Below are 16,863 nucleotides of genomic sequence, written 5' to 3'. Positions count from 1 at the left end.
TGAATCTCAACAATGGTGACAAACGAAAAGCTTCATGCCGCAATGCATGCTGGGTATCTGTGTTTGACTAGTTTCTGTTGCAGCTCAAAACTTTCTGAACACATTTTTTTTTTTAAAGAAATCATTCTGCACTTCTGGATAGCATAATGTAGTTTCAGAAGACTGTTATAATTACCAGCACATAAATAAAAGCTCACCACTCATACTCAAACCTTGTTCAGATACAGTACTTTCTGATTATGACATCATCAAGAAACATCTGATCATATTTTCTCTCACCATAACAAATGTATTTCATTAAAATACAGTTACAGCAGCCAGAGAGAAACTAAAAGAAGAGTTAAGGGTCAAGAGCCCAAATAAACGAGCCATTAATCACGATTCTGATGACTTCAAATGAAACATTCAATGAAACATCAAACCTCTGTTCATTCTCAATAAGAGCTTGTCTATGTAGATTCATGATGTCTAAAACATCCAGGTAATAAAATGTTCAAACAAACTCTTTATTAAACATCACTGGACTACATAAAAGCAAGTTAACAATACGTTTCAGTGTTTATCCAAACACTCAGTTGTAAAAACACAGGAAGTAATTCTGGCAAATATGAATGAATGAATTAATGAAGAAATTTTATTTCAGACATATAAAAAAAACAAAAAAACAAAACCAAACAGAACATCAAAAAATGTACTAATAAGTTGAATAAGCAAAACTTTCAATAAACAATAAGTAACATTAGCCAACATAGACATGTTTGAAAAGTAGGAAGTAGGAAGAAGTAGGAAGAAGTATACACTTATTTAATCCTATCCCTTTTCCAAAACTTAGTAAATTATTATTATTATTATTATTATTATTATTATTATTATTATTATTATTATTTAATTTCCCACGTATTTCTATCTTATTTATATTTATCACATTTATCTTATACTCTCTCTCTCTCTCTCTCTCTCTCTCTCTCTCTCTCTCTCTCTCTCTCTCTCTCCCTCTCTCTTCTCTCTCTCTCTCTTTCTCTCTCTCTCTCTCTCTCTCTCTCTCTCTCTCTATATATATATATATACACACACAACACACACACACACACACACACACACACACACACACACACACATAATCATACCCATACGTCAATTGACACATATTGCAACCGTTTATAGGCCACCTTCTTTCCTATATTAATTGAAAACCATTGCCTTGTACTTTTTTTTAAACTGGATTATGTTTGGACATTGCTTTAGTTCTATGCACAGACCATTCCACAATTTCACACCACTGATTGTAATGCACTGACTTTTTATAGTAGTGTGAACAGCTAGAACCTTGAATTTATACTTATCCCTTAAATTATAACCCCCCTCTCTATCAAGAAAGAACTTCTGAATATTATCTGTTAGTAGTCTATTTTTTGCTTTATACATGATTAGTGCAACTTCAAATTCAACTAGATCAGTAAACTTTAAAGCTCTGGAATGTAAAAACAGTAAGTTGGTGTGATCATAGTTTCCTGCTTTGTTCTTATCTCTCTTTTTTGTAGTGTGATCAGTGGTTGCAGTGTGCTTTTATAGGTGTTCCCCCAGACCTCCACACAGTAATTTAAATAAGGTAAAACCAGTGAACAATATAGACTATGCAGTGATTTGTGATCCAATACATGCTTTGCCTTACACAGGACTGAAATGCTTCGTGACAGTCACACTATCTATCTTAACATGCACTTGAGTATTTGACTAAGTCCAGTCACCTTTATTTATATAGCGCTTTTTACAATGCAGATTGTATCAAAGCAGCTTCACAGTGATAACATGAAAATAATACAACAAAGTTTGTTTCTAGAAGAAAATTGTGTCATTGTCCACCTTAACCCTCTGGGGACCAAGGTGATTTTGGGGCCCTTGAGATGTTCTGACATGCCTTGACATTTGTGCTTTTTTCAGTTATTTATAAACATGTTAATGGCAAAGGTGTAAATTCACTCTATATAGCACAAACAGGGCTACCATAATATGCGAGCAACGTGTATGTAGATGTTTGTATTTTTAAGAGAATAATGTTTATGCGTGGTTATTGGAAAAAATAAAAATGAAAGTTGCTGAATTAAGACCACAAAACACATACTAAATATGTGTCCACAAGACTTTTGACTAATGGATGTTGTCCCTTTGAGTTCTGGCTTCAAAATGATGTGAAAATAGTCTTGCTTTATCGTTCACAAAAAAAAAAATACATTGATGTAAATGGTGTAAAACAGGTTTTGCTTGGAAAGCCAATATGCGAGGGGGCGTGAAGGAGGAGTGGTTTACACCTGAGATTACAATGTCCCACCCACTCTGCATAATGTCTCTGCCTAATGAGCCATTCATTCAGGTGTGACACTGACTGAGCCACAATGCAAGGACAAAAGATGTATTTAGAAGAAGACTTATATTGACCATTTAAGATTTCGCTTACATCTATCTTGTAAATATGTTTTGCTATTTTATTAAAAATGTTACAATTACAACAATAATTACAATTTCAACATTATTTCAAGTGTACTCTTTCTTTGTAAAAAAAAATAAAATAAAAGATTATAGGCCTACATTTTATCATATGAATTAGTTTGAATATAGCCAACATTGGAACATCTAACATCTTAGTCTATGACTTTATTTTTGACAAAAATAGTATTTTATATATATATAGATAGATATGAGCAGAAATTGCTAAACAAAATTTTATTTGATGTGGCACTACAGTAGCCTAAAAACTGTACCCAAATCTAGTCAACAAAATGTTGTCTTTCATACTTCGCCTGACTGTAACGTTGTTTTTCTAAAATAATAGGGCATATAAATGTTAATTTGCAGTTTAATACGTTGCGTATACAAATACATTTTATTTCAACATATTTCAGTCGATTTTTACTCATCTCAGTAGGCTATAGCAAAGCAGTTTATTCTTTCACACACAGACGCGCGATTCATATTTAGGCTAAACAGTCTTTACAAATATGTACCCTTCATTCATCTCACAGAAACGCGAGTCATATTATAGAAATGCGATTCATCTTTTTGCGGTTTACATAGGCCTACACTAACGTTATTCCATAACGTTATTCCACATTAACACTTGAGAAAAGATAACAGCCTACCTCACTCCTCAGCGGGATCTGCTCCTATCTCCATATCAGGAGATATTGCTCCTCATATCAGCACTGTTCTGAGGAATCTTTTCTCCATAAGGTAGGCTATATTATGCCTCACTCGCGGCGCTTTGTTTACAGCTGATGTGGGCGTTTCACAGGTCTGAAATGGTTCTCAGAATTTGCATTTGAATAGCACGCGCTCTCCGGGGAGTGGTCACATTACTTTTGAATGAGCTTGTAATGAGCTCGACTGGAATTGCTCTCTTTTTATACAGATTATAGAAGCTGAGAATATTTGTTTTTTATATAAATTACTTCATTTAAAAGATGCGATCTCAAGCTTTATGCCTGTGGGTCTGTTTGCCTGTTTGACTGAATTTTCGCGGAGTTATAGATCATTTTCGAACGCGTTTCAAATGGGAGTTTACTGACAGAGAGAAGGCAGAAATCGCATCATGTTAATTTTTCTTTATTTGTCAAAAAGCAAAACACTTTATTTTTATTGTGAGTATACAGAAAAAAAAAATAGAAACTGAACAGGATCGATTGATGTATTACACGAAAATGAAAGATCAAAATTAACAGAGCATTTTGTGTTTATTTTTCATTGCTAAAAAAAAAAAAACCGAGCAAAACGCGCGGGTGCGTTTTTGGTCCCCAGAGGGTTAAGTAAGGCAGATCAATACTATTGTTGAATATTAAATGTCCCCAACTAAGCAAGCCAAAAGCCAAGGCAACAGTGGCAAGAAACCAAAACTCCATCAGTGACAGAATGGAGGAAGAAAAAAACCTTGTGAGAACCCATACTTTTTTTTTCTGTAACTGCATGCTTTGGATTCAGTCAATTTTTTTATGTAGTGTCTAATGAATGATCTGTAGTGTTTATAATGTTGGCTCGCTGTGTGTATGATCTGAGAGCATTGTTTGAGCACAGATCAAATGGTTTTGAGGCAATTATTTGATTTTTGCCAGAAGAGAGGTTCTCTGAAATTTGGTTTTGTGTTTAAGGTTTTGAGAGAGTGATGGTTTCAAGAAATATGTTTTAGCAATTCAGAAAAATTGTAAAAGCAACATTGATACAGTGTTGCAGTGAGATAATTAAGAGGATATGTAAGTGATTGTTGGACATTACTGATGAACACCTGCTGTTAACAAGCAGAATCACTGAAGGAAAGAGAACAGAAAATAGAGAAACACAAACTACAACTGACTTCCAACCATTACACATTATTGCACGTATTACTAACCAGTTTTACTTTATTTCTGTCATACGCCTACAGAAGCTCTTATTGAGAATTAACAGATGTTTAAATATTGAAGTTTAATTGGAAATGTTTGGTTTGAGATGATCATTATGGAGATTAGTGTTTGCTTTATATGGGCTCTTGACCCTTGACATTTTAACTTCAGTTTTTCTTTCTGACTTTGTGTTTTTGCAAGCCACATTTGTTATAGCAAAAAAAAAAAAAAAAAAAAAAGATGATGATCATTGAATGCTCTGTCAAGTGGACTTGATAACTATGTAGGGAATAGTGAATGAGGGTATATGGTGTGATTTGGAGACACAGCCTCTGTGTGTCGACTTTGAGCGCTGTTAATTCACAGTCACTGTACAAATGAATATGCTATATCTACTCAAAATTGTGGCAACAGATTACAAGCAATATTATTAATTAAATGTAACAAATTAGAATTGAGTAATAATTAATCAAATTAATTCCTTAAAAGTTAACCATTTACAATGAGTACAATTTACAAAAAATTTTTTTAAAAACAAAAATATCTGAATAACAGACAGATGTCAAAGATGAATTAAGAACTCTTTATTTTTTATTGGCAACATTGAAGACACCTGATGTTAACAAGCAGAATCACTGAAGGAGATAACCGTAATGGTAAGTCACCATTATGGTGATTAGTGTTCGTTTTAGTTGGACTCTTGGCCCTTAAATCATTTACTTTAGATTTTGTTTGGCTGCTGTACCTGAGTTATAACAGCCAGATGAACAAATAGAAAAGGTGATCTGATGGTATTGGTTGTGTTTTTACCATTGCTGAGATTCATACGCTAATTTTTTATGTCTGTGTGTGTGATTTAAAAAAAATTTTTTTTATTGATTTTATCATTTGGATTTCATTGAAATGGCTAAAACATTATGCTGTACAAGGATAGTGCTGCTATAATTAAGTAAACCTAACTCAGAAATTGTGCTCTATATGAGTTCAGTGATTCAGGTCAAATGACGTGAAATAATGATTATGTTAAAACACAACCAACACCATCAGATCACCTTTTATATTTGTTCATCTGGCTGTTATAACTCAGGTACAGCAGCCAAACAAAATCTAAAGTTAATGATTTAAGGGTCAAGAGCCCAACTAAAACAAACACTGATCATCATAATGTTGACTTAAAATTACGGTTTTCAAATTACGGTTTTAATGGAAATTTGTATGTTACTGTCAGGATTTGGCCATTTTTTTACAGCAAGGTTGTAAAACAATGTTGTTTTTTGAAGCCTAAAAAGCGCATCCATCCATCATAAAAGTAATCCATATGACTCCAGGGTTTAATAAAGGCCTTCCGAAGTGAAGTGGTGCATTTTTGTAAGAAAAATATCTATAGATATAACTTCATAAACTATAATCATTGGCTTCAGGTAGTGGCCGTACACAAGTCTAGTCTAGTTCGTAAGAGTGACCTCTGACCCGACGCATGACGTAGGATGTAGGAGTAGCGTAAGCTTAGGTGAGAGTGGTCGCCCCTCACGGTTCAAACCAATAGGGCTGGGCAACAAACTCAAACTCCTCTGACATTTCTCTTTAAAAATTCTCATTTTAGACTTCAATACGTCAATACGTCATGAAAAGCTTTGAAGAGCTTGGATATTTTTTAATACAACTATGTTTGGTTGAAAGAAGAAAGTCATATATTATTAGGGTGCATTAGTGAGTAAATTATGGGATAATTTAAATTTTTGGGTGAACTAACCTTTTAACTGATGTTTTCATCTAACTATTTAACACATGGGTTATTTCATATCATACCTGAATTAAGATCTGTGTGACATTGTCTACAGCACTGAATAACACTTTTCACCCCACAATTACTACAAAATTACATCCAAGGTCAAAAAGTAAGGAAAATATATGTCATCATTAAGAGGAGAACTTGTGATCTTGTCTAGTTGTGTTCGGGTACAGTCAGTAAAGCATCCTCTGGATCTCTGTCCACATCCACATTCTGAAACATCACAAGAAGATGATCAGTATCACACAAATTCACATCTCAAACAAAGAAAGGAGGATGCTGAAAAATAGAAGATAAAATATGGTTATTGTTTGTGAAATCATGCACTTTTTAATCACAAAGATTGTACACACATACTGTCGTTATATGTTCGTTCAAGCTTACAAATCAGATTAATGTATATATACTATATTTACTGAAACATCCTTCAAAATGTTCCGGTGAGGAATTGGTGTTTTTTGCAAAGAAATCAACCCAGGAACAAAGCGTCTTGATATTTATACTCTCACAATGGGGTCAATCAGATCTTAGGTGTGGGCAAGACCCAAGCATTTGGTGCAGCACAGTATTATGGCGTGACAAGTGCTGACAAAAAATACAAAGGAAACCAATAGTATGGCGTTATTTTTTAGTCAAAAGTTATGAGCGTGTAAGACATGCTCACGAGCACATTGTTATTTCACACGCGCAAAAATGAACCTTCAGCTGGCATGATAAAAGTACTCACGCACAAATTCAACAACCGAGAGGTGTACAGGTAGCTGCGAGCGAGCGCCTGGCATACTCTCATAGGTTAACTCTGCTTGTACAGTGGAATCCTGCTTGCGCGCAGCGGGCTTCTGCTCGCGGAGTGCTGTTTTGCTCGCGCAGTGGATTTCTGCTCGCTCAGCTGATTTCTGCTCGCTCGAGTCTACATGACTTTTGACAATTTGGGGGCGGAAACCAAGGAGGGCACTGACCCTCTTATGATTGGTCACTTTCACACAGGGACATCCTTGTACCTTGATTGACAGCTCTCATTACAGGAAGCACAGAGTTGGGTTAAGTTTTTTTTTTTATTCAACAAACTCATGTACAAACAATGTGGCTTACATCCTTTTCAACATTCCACAGGAGCAGGTGCAACAACAAAAGCAAAAAAAAAAAAAGTATAATTAAAATAAGTAAATAATAAAATAAAATTATAGCTAGGGCTTTGATCGCATAGTATATTTTTCAAATAAATTAAGAAGTTTCATTGCTTGTTTACTTTTCATTATGTTAAAGGGATACTTCACCTCTGGGAAGATGAATGTGTATTTAAAATAGGTCATTTAAGTAGAAGAAATGTGAAGAAATTTTTGAATTTGGAGCTTTCTAGACTGAGAAAAGCCAGAAAATGTATTTTTGGCTTATGTGGATGAAAGACAACAACTCCCAGAATGCACTTGCTTCGCTGCCTTAGGAGGCCACGCCTACCGGTAAGAGTGCGCAGTTGTAAACAACAAAGCTAGCCTACGTGATGAGTTTGCGAGGGATTTAGAGATCGTACAAAATGTCCGGGATTCGGCTTTTGCGTTCTACAGTGGCCATTCATCATGTTTACTGTGGCGAGCAGGACGAGGCTGACGGCCGCGGGAGAACGGCGCGAGGGCGGTGGCGTCATTACTGAGACGCGCCGGGTCTCGCATCTCTCACGGAGGAGCGGGAATTTTTCTTAGCAATGGTAAAACGCACATCAACCCATCACTTGTTTAGCGTTCATGTAAACACTACATTCACATTCACCAATCGGAATGAATTCAGTTAGATTGAAAGGTGTGCATGTAAACAATGAATAGCGACCGCAGAAAGCAAAAGCTGAATCCCGGACATTTTGAACGATCTCGCCCGCCGGACAAGTCCGGGAAAAGGAGGATGGTTACTTACTCAGCTTTCTCCTACTATTCAGCTTTCTCCACAGAACAAGAGCCTGCTAGCTTAGCTTCCAAAGAAAGAGGCTGACAGTGACACTGTGTACATTCTGTGAGTGAGATCCCACCCTGTATGGGCGGGCTGAAAACATGCGGAACAACGCCATCTACTGGCTGTAGTCTTTAGCCTCTGTCCAGAAAATCCTCCGATGACGCAAAATGACGATTTTTGCGTCATCGGAGGATTTTTTCCAGACAAATAATACATAAATCTCTTGTCTCAGGGGGATATGAGGGTGGAAAGCATGGTAATTCGAAAATACTACAGGTTTTCTACTAATACAAAGCTTAATGCTAAATCCTGAAGTAACCCTTTAAGGGCTTTGGTGAAAGAAAGAAACTCGTTATGAAATACATAGGAGTGGGAATGAATTAGAATGAGTTTTCTAATATACATAAAATGTCTCTGCACGTATAAAATGCTGCGCAGATCATAGTTAAATCAATTACCATCGATGTATATATTTGCGAACGATGAAGCCTACGTTTTGTTAAGTAAGTTAACATTAACGTTACATATTTTTGAGCAACAAGTGACGTAACTAGCTAGCCTATTCGTTCTGTAGCTAACGCCTTAGCCAACACTTGTGATGCTGATCGCCTGACACTCATTTTAAAACTTTTAATCTTTAAAAACTGCATCTTATGCCTGGCTCACACTACAGGAGTTTTAGGCCGATTTATGCCCGATTTCCCCCTCCCGAGAATCTGAGAAAAAATCTTGTCGAGGACCTCGATCGGTTCCGATGTTCGGCGCAGATTATCTGGTAATGTGAGGCGTTCACAGATCGAATCTTGCCCCTCCCGATCTGTTCTCACACAAATCGGGCTCGCCCCGATCATATCAAACATGTTTGATATTTATCGGGATGAGCAAGATTGTGATTACGTCAGTGCTGTCAAAAAGACAGCAGGGCTGTCGTGCTGAAGGAATTTCCCTTGAGATAATTTTGAATGACTCAACTCGATATGCGTTTTTATCTCCATTTATTTATTGCTAAATAAATAAGTATTACGCTGTGGTCAGCAGGCACAAAGGCGAGTAACGTTACATGTTCAGTAATGAAACCGAAACTAAAAAGCGCGTTAAAACGAAATGGATTTCAAAATCAATGCACGCGTCACCGGATTTAAAAATGCACATCTAGCTTGTTGCACGCACACATATTATGTCGAAATAACGATAGTATATTATGTTAACATTATTAGCCTAATAATAATAAATCTTTAATCAATATTTGATTGAATGATGAATGTTGTGCTTGGTCAATTTAATAAAATGAATAGGCTACTTTAATTGTGACAATTAAAATGATTGAATATTAAATATTAAGTGGACAATTTTTGCAATAGTATTTATATGCTATATATCTAGCACCCCCTCAGCACCTGCGTTAAAAAAATATCTCGCACCGCCCCTGGCCCACGTATTAAAAAAATGGTCAACTTTAAATCGGCCTCGGGCTCATAATTACAGTTATGTTAATGTGTTGTGTTGTGTCGGGCCGGGCCGGGCTCGGACACAACGTGCATGGGCTCGGGTAGGGGTCGGGCTTGATTTTTTTGGGCCCGATCTAAGCTCTTAACTCAAAGTACTGGTAGGTTCAAAGTCTCTGTGCGTGTGTATGTGCGTGCATACGTGTGTATCTCATGGCAATGCATATCCCATATGTTTCCATGCTTTTACACTTCAGATCTGCTGCGTGAGATCACGTGAGGCGCTTCCTCTGGCACGATAATCTTAATAACATTTTGTAGTGTGTAGTGCACCGCGATTTTCAAACCTTGTAGTGTGAGCATGTTTAAGATTTGGGGGAAGAAAATCCGCAAAGATTCTCCTTAAGTGTGTGCTTCAACCAGATTTCAAAATCGGTTAGGATTTTACAACTCCTGTAGTGTGAGCCAGGCATTAGACAACTAATGTTAGGCTAACTGAATCATAACATAATTGTTTTCACATGTAAAAGTGCTATTCTTATTGACGCTGATTTAATGCATTTGATTTTGCAGGCTAACAAAAGTCTAACTGAGAAAGATAACAAAAAAAAAAAAAAAAACTATTCTATTATGTTTATATACGTTCTAGTATACCTATTTCTTTTAGATATGAAATTAACGTGTGTTTCCCTTAGTGCTTTCCCAAGTATATTTTCCAAAGTAAATTTAATTTTATATTTTTCACATATTTCTTTTAATATTATTCTCTTATTTTCATATGCATGACATTCTATTATTACATGTTTTAACTGAATGACTGAACTCCGTCAGATACTTTGACTCTGTGCTTCCTGTAATGAGAGCTGTCAATCAAGGTACAAGGATGTCCCTGTGTGAAAGTGACCAATCATAAGAGGGTCAGTGCCCTCCTTGGTTTCCGCCCCCAAATTGTCAAAAGTCATGTAGACTCGAGGGAGCAGAAATCAGCTGAGCGAGCAGAAATCCACTGCGCGAGCAAAACAGCACTCCGCGAGCAGAAGCCCGCTGTGCGCAAGCAGGATTCCACTGTACAAGCAGAGTTAACCTATGAGAGTATGCCAGGCGCTCGCTCGCAGCTACCTGTACACTAGGGTGACCCTTAAGTGTTCTAAAAAATTTTTTTTCCGTTTTTCTGCAGCCTGACCCGCCAGAGTTGTTCCATTTATGCTAAAAACACCCCAGAAAAAATATGGGCCAAAAATATTAATATTTAGAGGTAGCTCAAGCACATCAAAGTTCGCTGTTTTTGTAGGCAATTCTACAAGTCAGCAAAATTCTTCATTCTAAAATGTTTAGCATTGAGCATTGTATTCAATACTATACACAGTTTGCAGAATGCATCAAATCACATAGCCTATTACTTGACCACAGTTCAATGTGAGTACAATATTAATTATTTAACCAAATATATCTTACACAACATACATTTGACTATTGTAAGATAACTGATGATACGCATCTTTTCACAGTTAGTCCAGGCAAAGTAACTCATTTTGGAGCCAAAAATAGAACTAATTGTAAAATAATTTTTTGCAGCTTAGATCATTTCTATGAGGTGTCCAGAACAACATACTAAAAGTCCTTAGAAATCCTAGTTGAGGAAATATGTTAAATTCTCATCAATCCGAGATGTGTGTCAATAAGGCCAGGCAACAATGCACCCCAATTGGGCTATTTTTTTTCTTTACTCATATCAAAATGAAACTTTACACAATGTAAGTACCCATGAAGAGTACAATATTTTGTATTACAAGTTTCTTTGAAAATGAATTTGAATATGCAAATGAGCTATACACTAATCGAATATAGGCAACCCAAAATACCCCCGCATAGGCTTAATTTTTTCCTTTACTCCTACCACGATAAAACTTTACACAATGAAAGTCTACAAGAAAAGTAAAACATTTTGTATTAGAAGTTTCTTTGAAAATGAATTTGAATATGCAAATGAGCAATATACTAATTGAATATGCCCAAAATACACCCTAATGGACTTATTTTTTCCTTTACTCCTATCACAATCAAACCTCACACAGAAAGTATACATGAAAAGTAACATTTTTGTTTTACAAGTTTCTTTGAAAAATCTATTTTAAATATGCAAATGAGCTCAACACTGGGCCTAATTGACATATGGCCAAGAAACCATAAAGTCACAAGTAGAAAAAACAGGGGCCAAATAACTAACACTTTCATGTCCATTCAGTAAGTTAACCTATGCATAAACACAATACATTTGAAGTCACTTGCCACACTTACCTGGGTCACTTGCCACAACAAGACTTATATTGACCTTAAGAATTGATTGCACAATCTTGCCTCCAGTTGCTTTCTAAATTCTTTTTTTTTTTTAGAACAAGCCTTACCTAATGACATTCCCCCACAGATAACATAAGAAGAAAGTTAGAATAGCCATCTTAGTCATTAGTAACGTGGTGAGATGAAATTTTGGGCTGGTAGATTTACAAATGATTGGTATTGTTGGTAAGATTACGAGATTACAGGCAGAAGTCATTCTTACCAACTAAACGATTCACTCTCACACAGAAGACAGATGAAAAACCAGATAGACACACTTTCCAGACATTCCAGCTCTTTAAAATAATTTTTCCAGACACCAAAACTGCTTCTCTTTTTGTAGTTAGCAAGTATTTCAGACCAGGCGGGCCACACATCAGACTTCCATCGTTTGTAAAGTAGCTTTGCAGTGTTATGAGAAGCTAGCAACAGCAATATCGAGGTTAGTTAACACTAGAAGTGCCAGAATTCCATAACTACTAGAACTGCCGCAAGCGGTCATTTTGACCACTATATTCCAAACTCTATATCTTTAATGATAAATACCCAATTGAGAGATGAATGCATTTATTGTATTAATATGTCTTTAAAATACAAAACAACACCAAACTGTACATTTAAACAAGTTTAATTATACATTTATAAATAAATAATATCCGTAGATGTCCTGAACAAAATGACCGCCATGGCCGTTCTAGTGTTAAAGAAAAACAACAACAAAAACTAAAATAAAAAAAACACCAAAAAGAAACCTCCCCTGATGTTGCTATCTATTGTTACCGACCCTGAAGACTATACTGGTGGGGTTTTTCCAGTTAGAGGCCAGTCTAAAAGCAGCATTGCCATCACCCATTGGCAGTAGGATGATTGGATGAAGATCGGGCCGCTGTATTTGTCATACATATGAATGGTGTTTCTGCCTATATGCAAATTAGGACATATTCAATAAGTGTGGCACTCATGTGCATATTCAAATTCATTTCAAAAGAAACTTGTAATACAAAAAAAGTTACTTTTCATGTATACTTTTACTATGTAAAGTTTTATTGTGGTAAGAGTAAAGGAAAAAAGTAAGCCTATTTGGGTGTATTTGGGGCATATTCGATTAGTGTATAGCTCATTTGCATATTAAAATTAATTTTCAAAGAAACTTGTAATACAATTTTTTTTACTTTTCGTGGGTACTTTCATTGTGTAAAGTTTCATTTTGATAGGAGTAAAGGAAAAAAATAGCCCCATTGGGGTGTATTGTTGTCACAAATTGAGCATAATAACTGATTATACAAAATTTCAACGTCATCGAGCCACCTCTAAATATTGTTCAAATGAGCTCATATTTTGCCTGAATTATTTTTTCATGTATTGGAACAACTTGAGGGGGTCAGACGATTATAAATCAAAACTTGAAAAATAAGGGCCACCTTAATGTACACCTCTTGGTTGTTGAATTTGTGCGCGAGTACTTTTATCATGCCAGCTGAAGGTTCATTTTTGCGCGTGTGAAATAACATAATGTGCTTGTGAGCATGTCTTACTTCATAACTTTTGACTAAAAAATAACGCCATACAATAGGGTCTGGTTGCAGACTTACATTTGCACTCTAAGACCAGGACAGCATTTAACACTTTTAGACATACACTCACGAACGTCCCTCAGCACTCGGGGGAATCCCCACTGCCATTTTGAAGTGCGTTCAAGTTCGTCAAGTGGACGAGGGAAGTGTATTTGGACAGACCTTTGACCCCTCGATTTTGACAGAGGGAGTGAGTCTACCCAATATGTACAGCAGATCGCGCTTAATTTACTCCCACCCCACACAACTCTAGTGTATGATATTGGAGTTATTTTGACATTTAACTGCATTTAATACTTCTAGCTACCTTAACCCCTTAAGTGTCACCACCCCCCACCCCCCCTTTTTTTTAATTGGCATGAAAATGCACATTCCGAACTTAAATGGTTGTAATTCAAGAATGCTTTGGAATATAGACATAAGATTGGTCTTGTTTTAAAGAAGACATTTGGCATTTTTGTAGAAGTGAAATAAATTTAGAAAGTGAAACAGAAAAAAAGTTATGGAAATTTGATTTTATGAAAATGAAAACATTTAATTATTCATATTTTATATAAAATATACATTTTCAAAACTTGTTGGACTCTAAAACTGCAAGAAAATGAAAGCCAAAAATCTGAACAAGTTGTGTTTCAAATTTTAGGGTTGATTTCTCAAAAAATGAGCTTTCAATAAGACTCTGTTTGGGCGCAGTACCAAACTTTTTCACTAGGTGACAACCAGACTCCATTACTGCCCATATGAGGGCGCCTTCATTTTCTATAATATGTTCTGAATCTTCTATGTTCTAGTGATCTGAACCATATATTTCCAAAATTTTCATACAATTTATGAAGTAGACATCCTATTCAGAAGTAGTATGGGAAGTCTGGCAGATTTTGATATTAATTCAACCTCTAATAAACACATAAAAAGAACGGGGTAACCCTTGTTAAGGGTTGTCAATTAAAATAAGTTTCTCATAGGTCTATTGTGGACAAAAATGTCCATGTACAAAAATTGTCATAAAAATTGTATGCTTGGGAGCACAGACTTAAGTTTGGTCTCATTTTAAAGAAGACCCTTGGCAGATAATCGTTGAAGCAAAAAAAGTTTAAAAAGTGACACAAAAGAGTTATGTTTTAAGTTTAATGTTAAAAGTTATAAAAGTTATGTTAAAAGTTAGGTTTAAGTTTATTAAAATGATTTATGAACATTGTTTTATATGAAATGTATATTTTAGAAAGCATGTTGAACTCTAAAACTGCTAGAAAACCAAAGCCATAAATCCAATAATAATAAAAAATAAATAAATTTGATATCAGTAAGAGTTTGTTTGGGCGCAGTACCAAATTTTCCCCATTAGATGCCAGCAAAGCTCCACTAGTACACAGTGGTTGGATTTGTGATTTGCAGTACAGTACAGTTTTTCTCTCTCAAATATTACACATACACACACAATTTTTTTTTATTACTCACACACTCACACACACTCTTGTACATCTATCTTTATGAGGACATTCATTGTCATTAGTTGATGCCAGACCATTAATCTTTTAGATTTAGGTCTGGATTTCCAGGCTAGATGTCTGTGCTATTGTAGATTAACTTTTCGTGCTCATGTTTGTTAAAATCTTCTAACTGATTGTTATAATATAACTGATTGTTATCGCTGAATCTCATGCTCATTGTGTTTCTGCTTGTCTCTTTTTCTGTTATCTTCTTTCCTTCAGTGATTCTGCTTGTTAACAGGCTTATTAAGGCTGAGATGACTCCATATTTAATTTACACAGATTTTGTGGCTCAGATCAGGTCCAGTTCTGGTTTATTTCTTTGCTCTTGGCTGACATGTGGCATTGCTATGGCCTGCTTGTGGGCCGGATCTGGAATGTCACAATGTTGCTATGTGGGATTAAATCTGTGAAGATCTTAGCAGAGGAGGATTAAACAACTCCACAAACAGCATTACCAGCTTCACTTATTACTGACCAGACTGACTTTATTTCAAATTAAGAAAGAAGCCTGAAAAGGCTCAAAAATATAGAAAGTAAGCCCGTAAAAAGCCAAAGTCCTTTCATTATACAATAATTGCATATATTTAGATTTTTAACAAACAAACCAAACCAAACCAAAGACGACATTTTCAATACTTAACCCAACAGGCCCTTATCAGTATATATTATGTACTAAGTGAATTTCTGTCCATTGATGTACCCAGCACACACGTTTCCCAGCTGCTCTCGCTTGTTGTATCTTTGGCCACAATGATGCCCACATCTCCCTATCAGCCTTACAGAGATCTTCGAGGAAGCTGATTCCAAGTTCTTTGCAGATGGTGAGATCCTGAACGCATTTCAGTGTTCATCATCAAATCAAATGCCCCATTGGTTTTGCCATGGTCCAGGTCTGCCTCTTCTCTATGGCCTAGGTCTGTCACCATGCCATGCTCCAGGCCCACTTCCACTTCATGTGTCTGAACCTCCATCCCTCCCCCTTGTCCTTCATCCACCACCCTCCTGGTCTTTTTTGGATTTAAATCTGTTTAAAGGTGCAGTAAGCGATTTCTGGTAAACGCTGTTGATATTTGAGAACACTCAGACAAACACGCCCGACCCAAAAGGACCACGCCCTATCTTACTGCCCCCGCCCCACATTCACGTAACACGCTATGCAACACAAGCAACGACTATGGTGGAATGCTGTGCCCTTGGCCCGAGGGTATTGTGTCAATAAGTGAAAGCAATTTGTGTTACTATGATAATTCAGGACAGGTCGAATGTCTAATTGTTATTTAGCTCCTCTACTCCTTCGATGGCAAAGTCATCCCTTCCATCCCAAAAAACAACACCATTTTCACGAAAAGGCTCCCCATATAACACGATAGTCCAAGTAACTAAAATATTACAAATGTGATAAGATTAAGGGGTTATAGTGATCACTAAAAGGAGAACCAAAAGAAAAAAACATATATTAGGAGTGTAATCTCACTTTTTGGATGCACTTTAAGAGCCAATGCTTGAAACGGGCGGTGGAGGATGTTTAGATGTTCCAAGCTTATAATAATAACAATTCAAATGAGCAAACAAGCGAAGATGACAAACAAGTATATTCAAGCAAGATAGCATCTCATAGTTCCATGAAACACAGCAAAACCAATGTTACTCATGTATCGAGAAGAAATAAAGCAACCTCAGCAGCTATAAAGCAGCTCTGCAGAAAACACCCTTACGGAATGAAATTATATTTTCATGGTGTAAACATACTGAAAAATTTATGAAATAATATATTGCGTTAATATAATTTTATATATTACAATATATTGAATAATACATAAGGAATTGCTGCTTTTCATATATTGATCTCTCAAGATCTCAGCAGAGGGTTAAACAACAAAAACAGCATTACCAGCTCCACTTATTACT

General features: G+C 36.0%; 1 protein-coding gene across 4 annotated transcripts in view; it reads right to left on the bottom strand.

Annotated features, from left to right (window-relative positions):
• Positions 1 to 3,612: 3,612 nt before the first annotated feature.
• The window catches only part of LOC307146357 (6-phosphofructo-2-kinase/fructose-2,6-bisphosphatase), a 67,006-nt gene continuing 53,755 nt past the window's right edge, over positions 3,613 to 16,863 (bottom strand). For 2 of the 4 annotated variants that reach the window (XR_013819088.1, XR_013819089.1), the window contains 2 exons: positions 5,454 to 6,375; positions 3,613 to 5,115 (listed from right to left, as the gene is read on the bottom strand). Coding sequence is in view for 2 of the 4 variants with exons in the window: in XM_079850279.1 (XP_079706405.1) it covers positions 6,316 to 6,375 (60 nt within the window). In the remaining 2 variants the exon portion in view is untranslated. Of the gene's footprint in view, positions 6,376 to 16,863 lie in introns of all 4 variants that reach the window. The other 2 variants (XM_079850279.1, XM_079850280.1) reach the window with 1 other exon arrangement.

Source organism: Squalius cephalus (assembly GCF_949319135.1).
Source record: "Squalius cephalus genome assembly, chromosome: 18".
Lineage (NCBI taxonomy): Eukaryota > Metazoa > Chordata > Actinopteri > Cypriniformes > Leuciscidae > Squalius > Squalius cephalus.
This window is presented reverse-complemented; position numbering and strand designations above follow the sequence as displayed.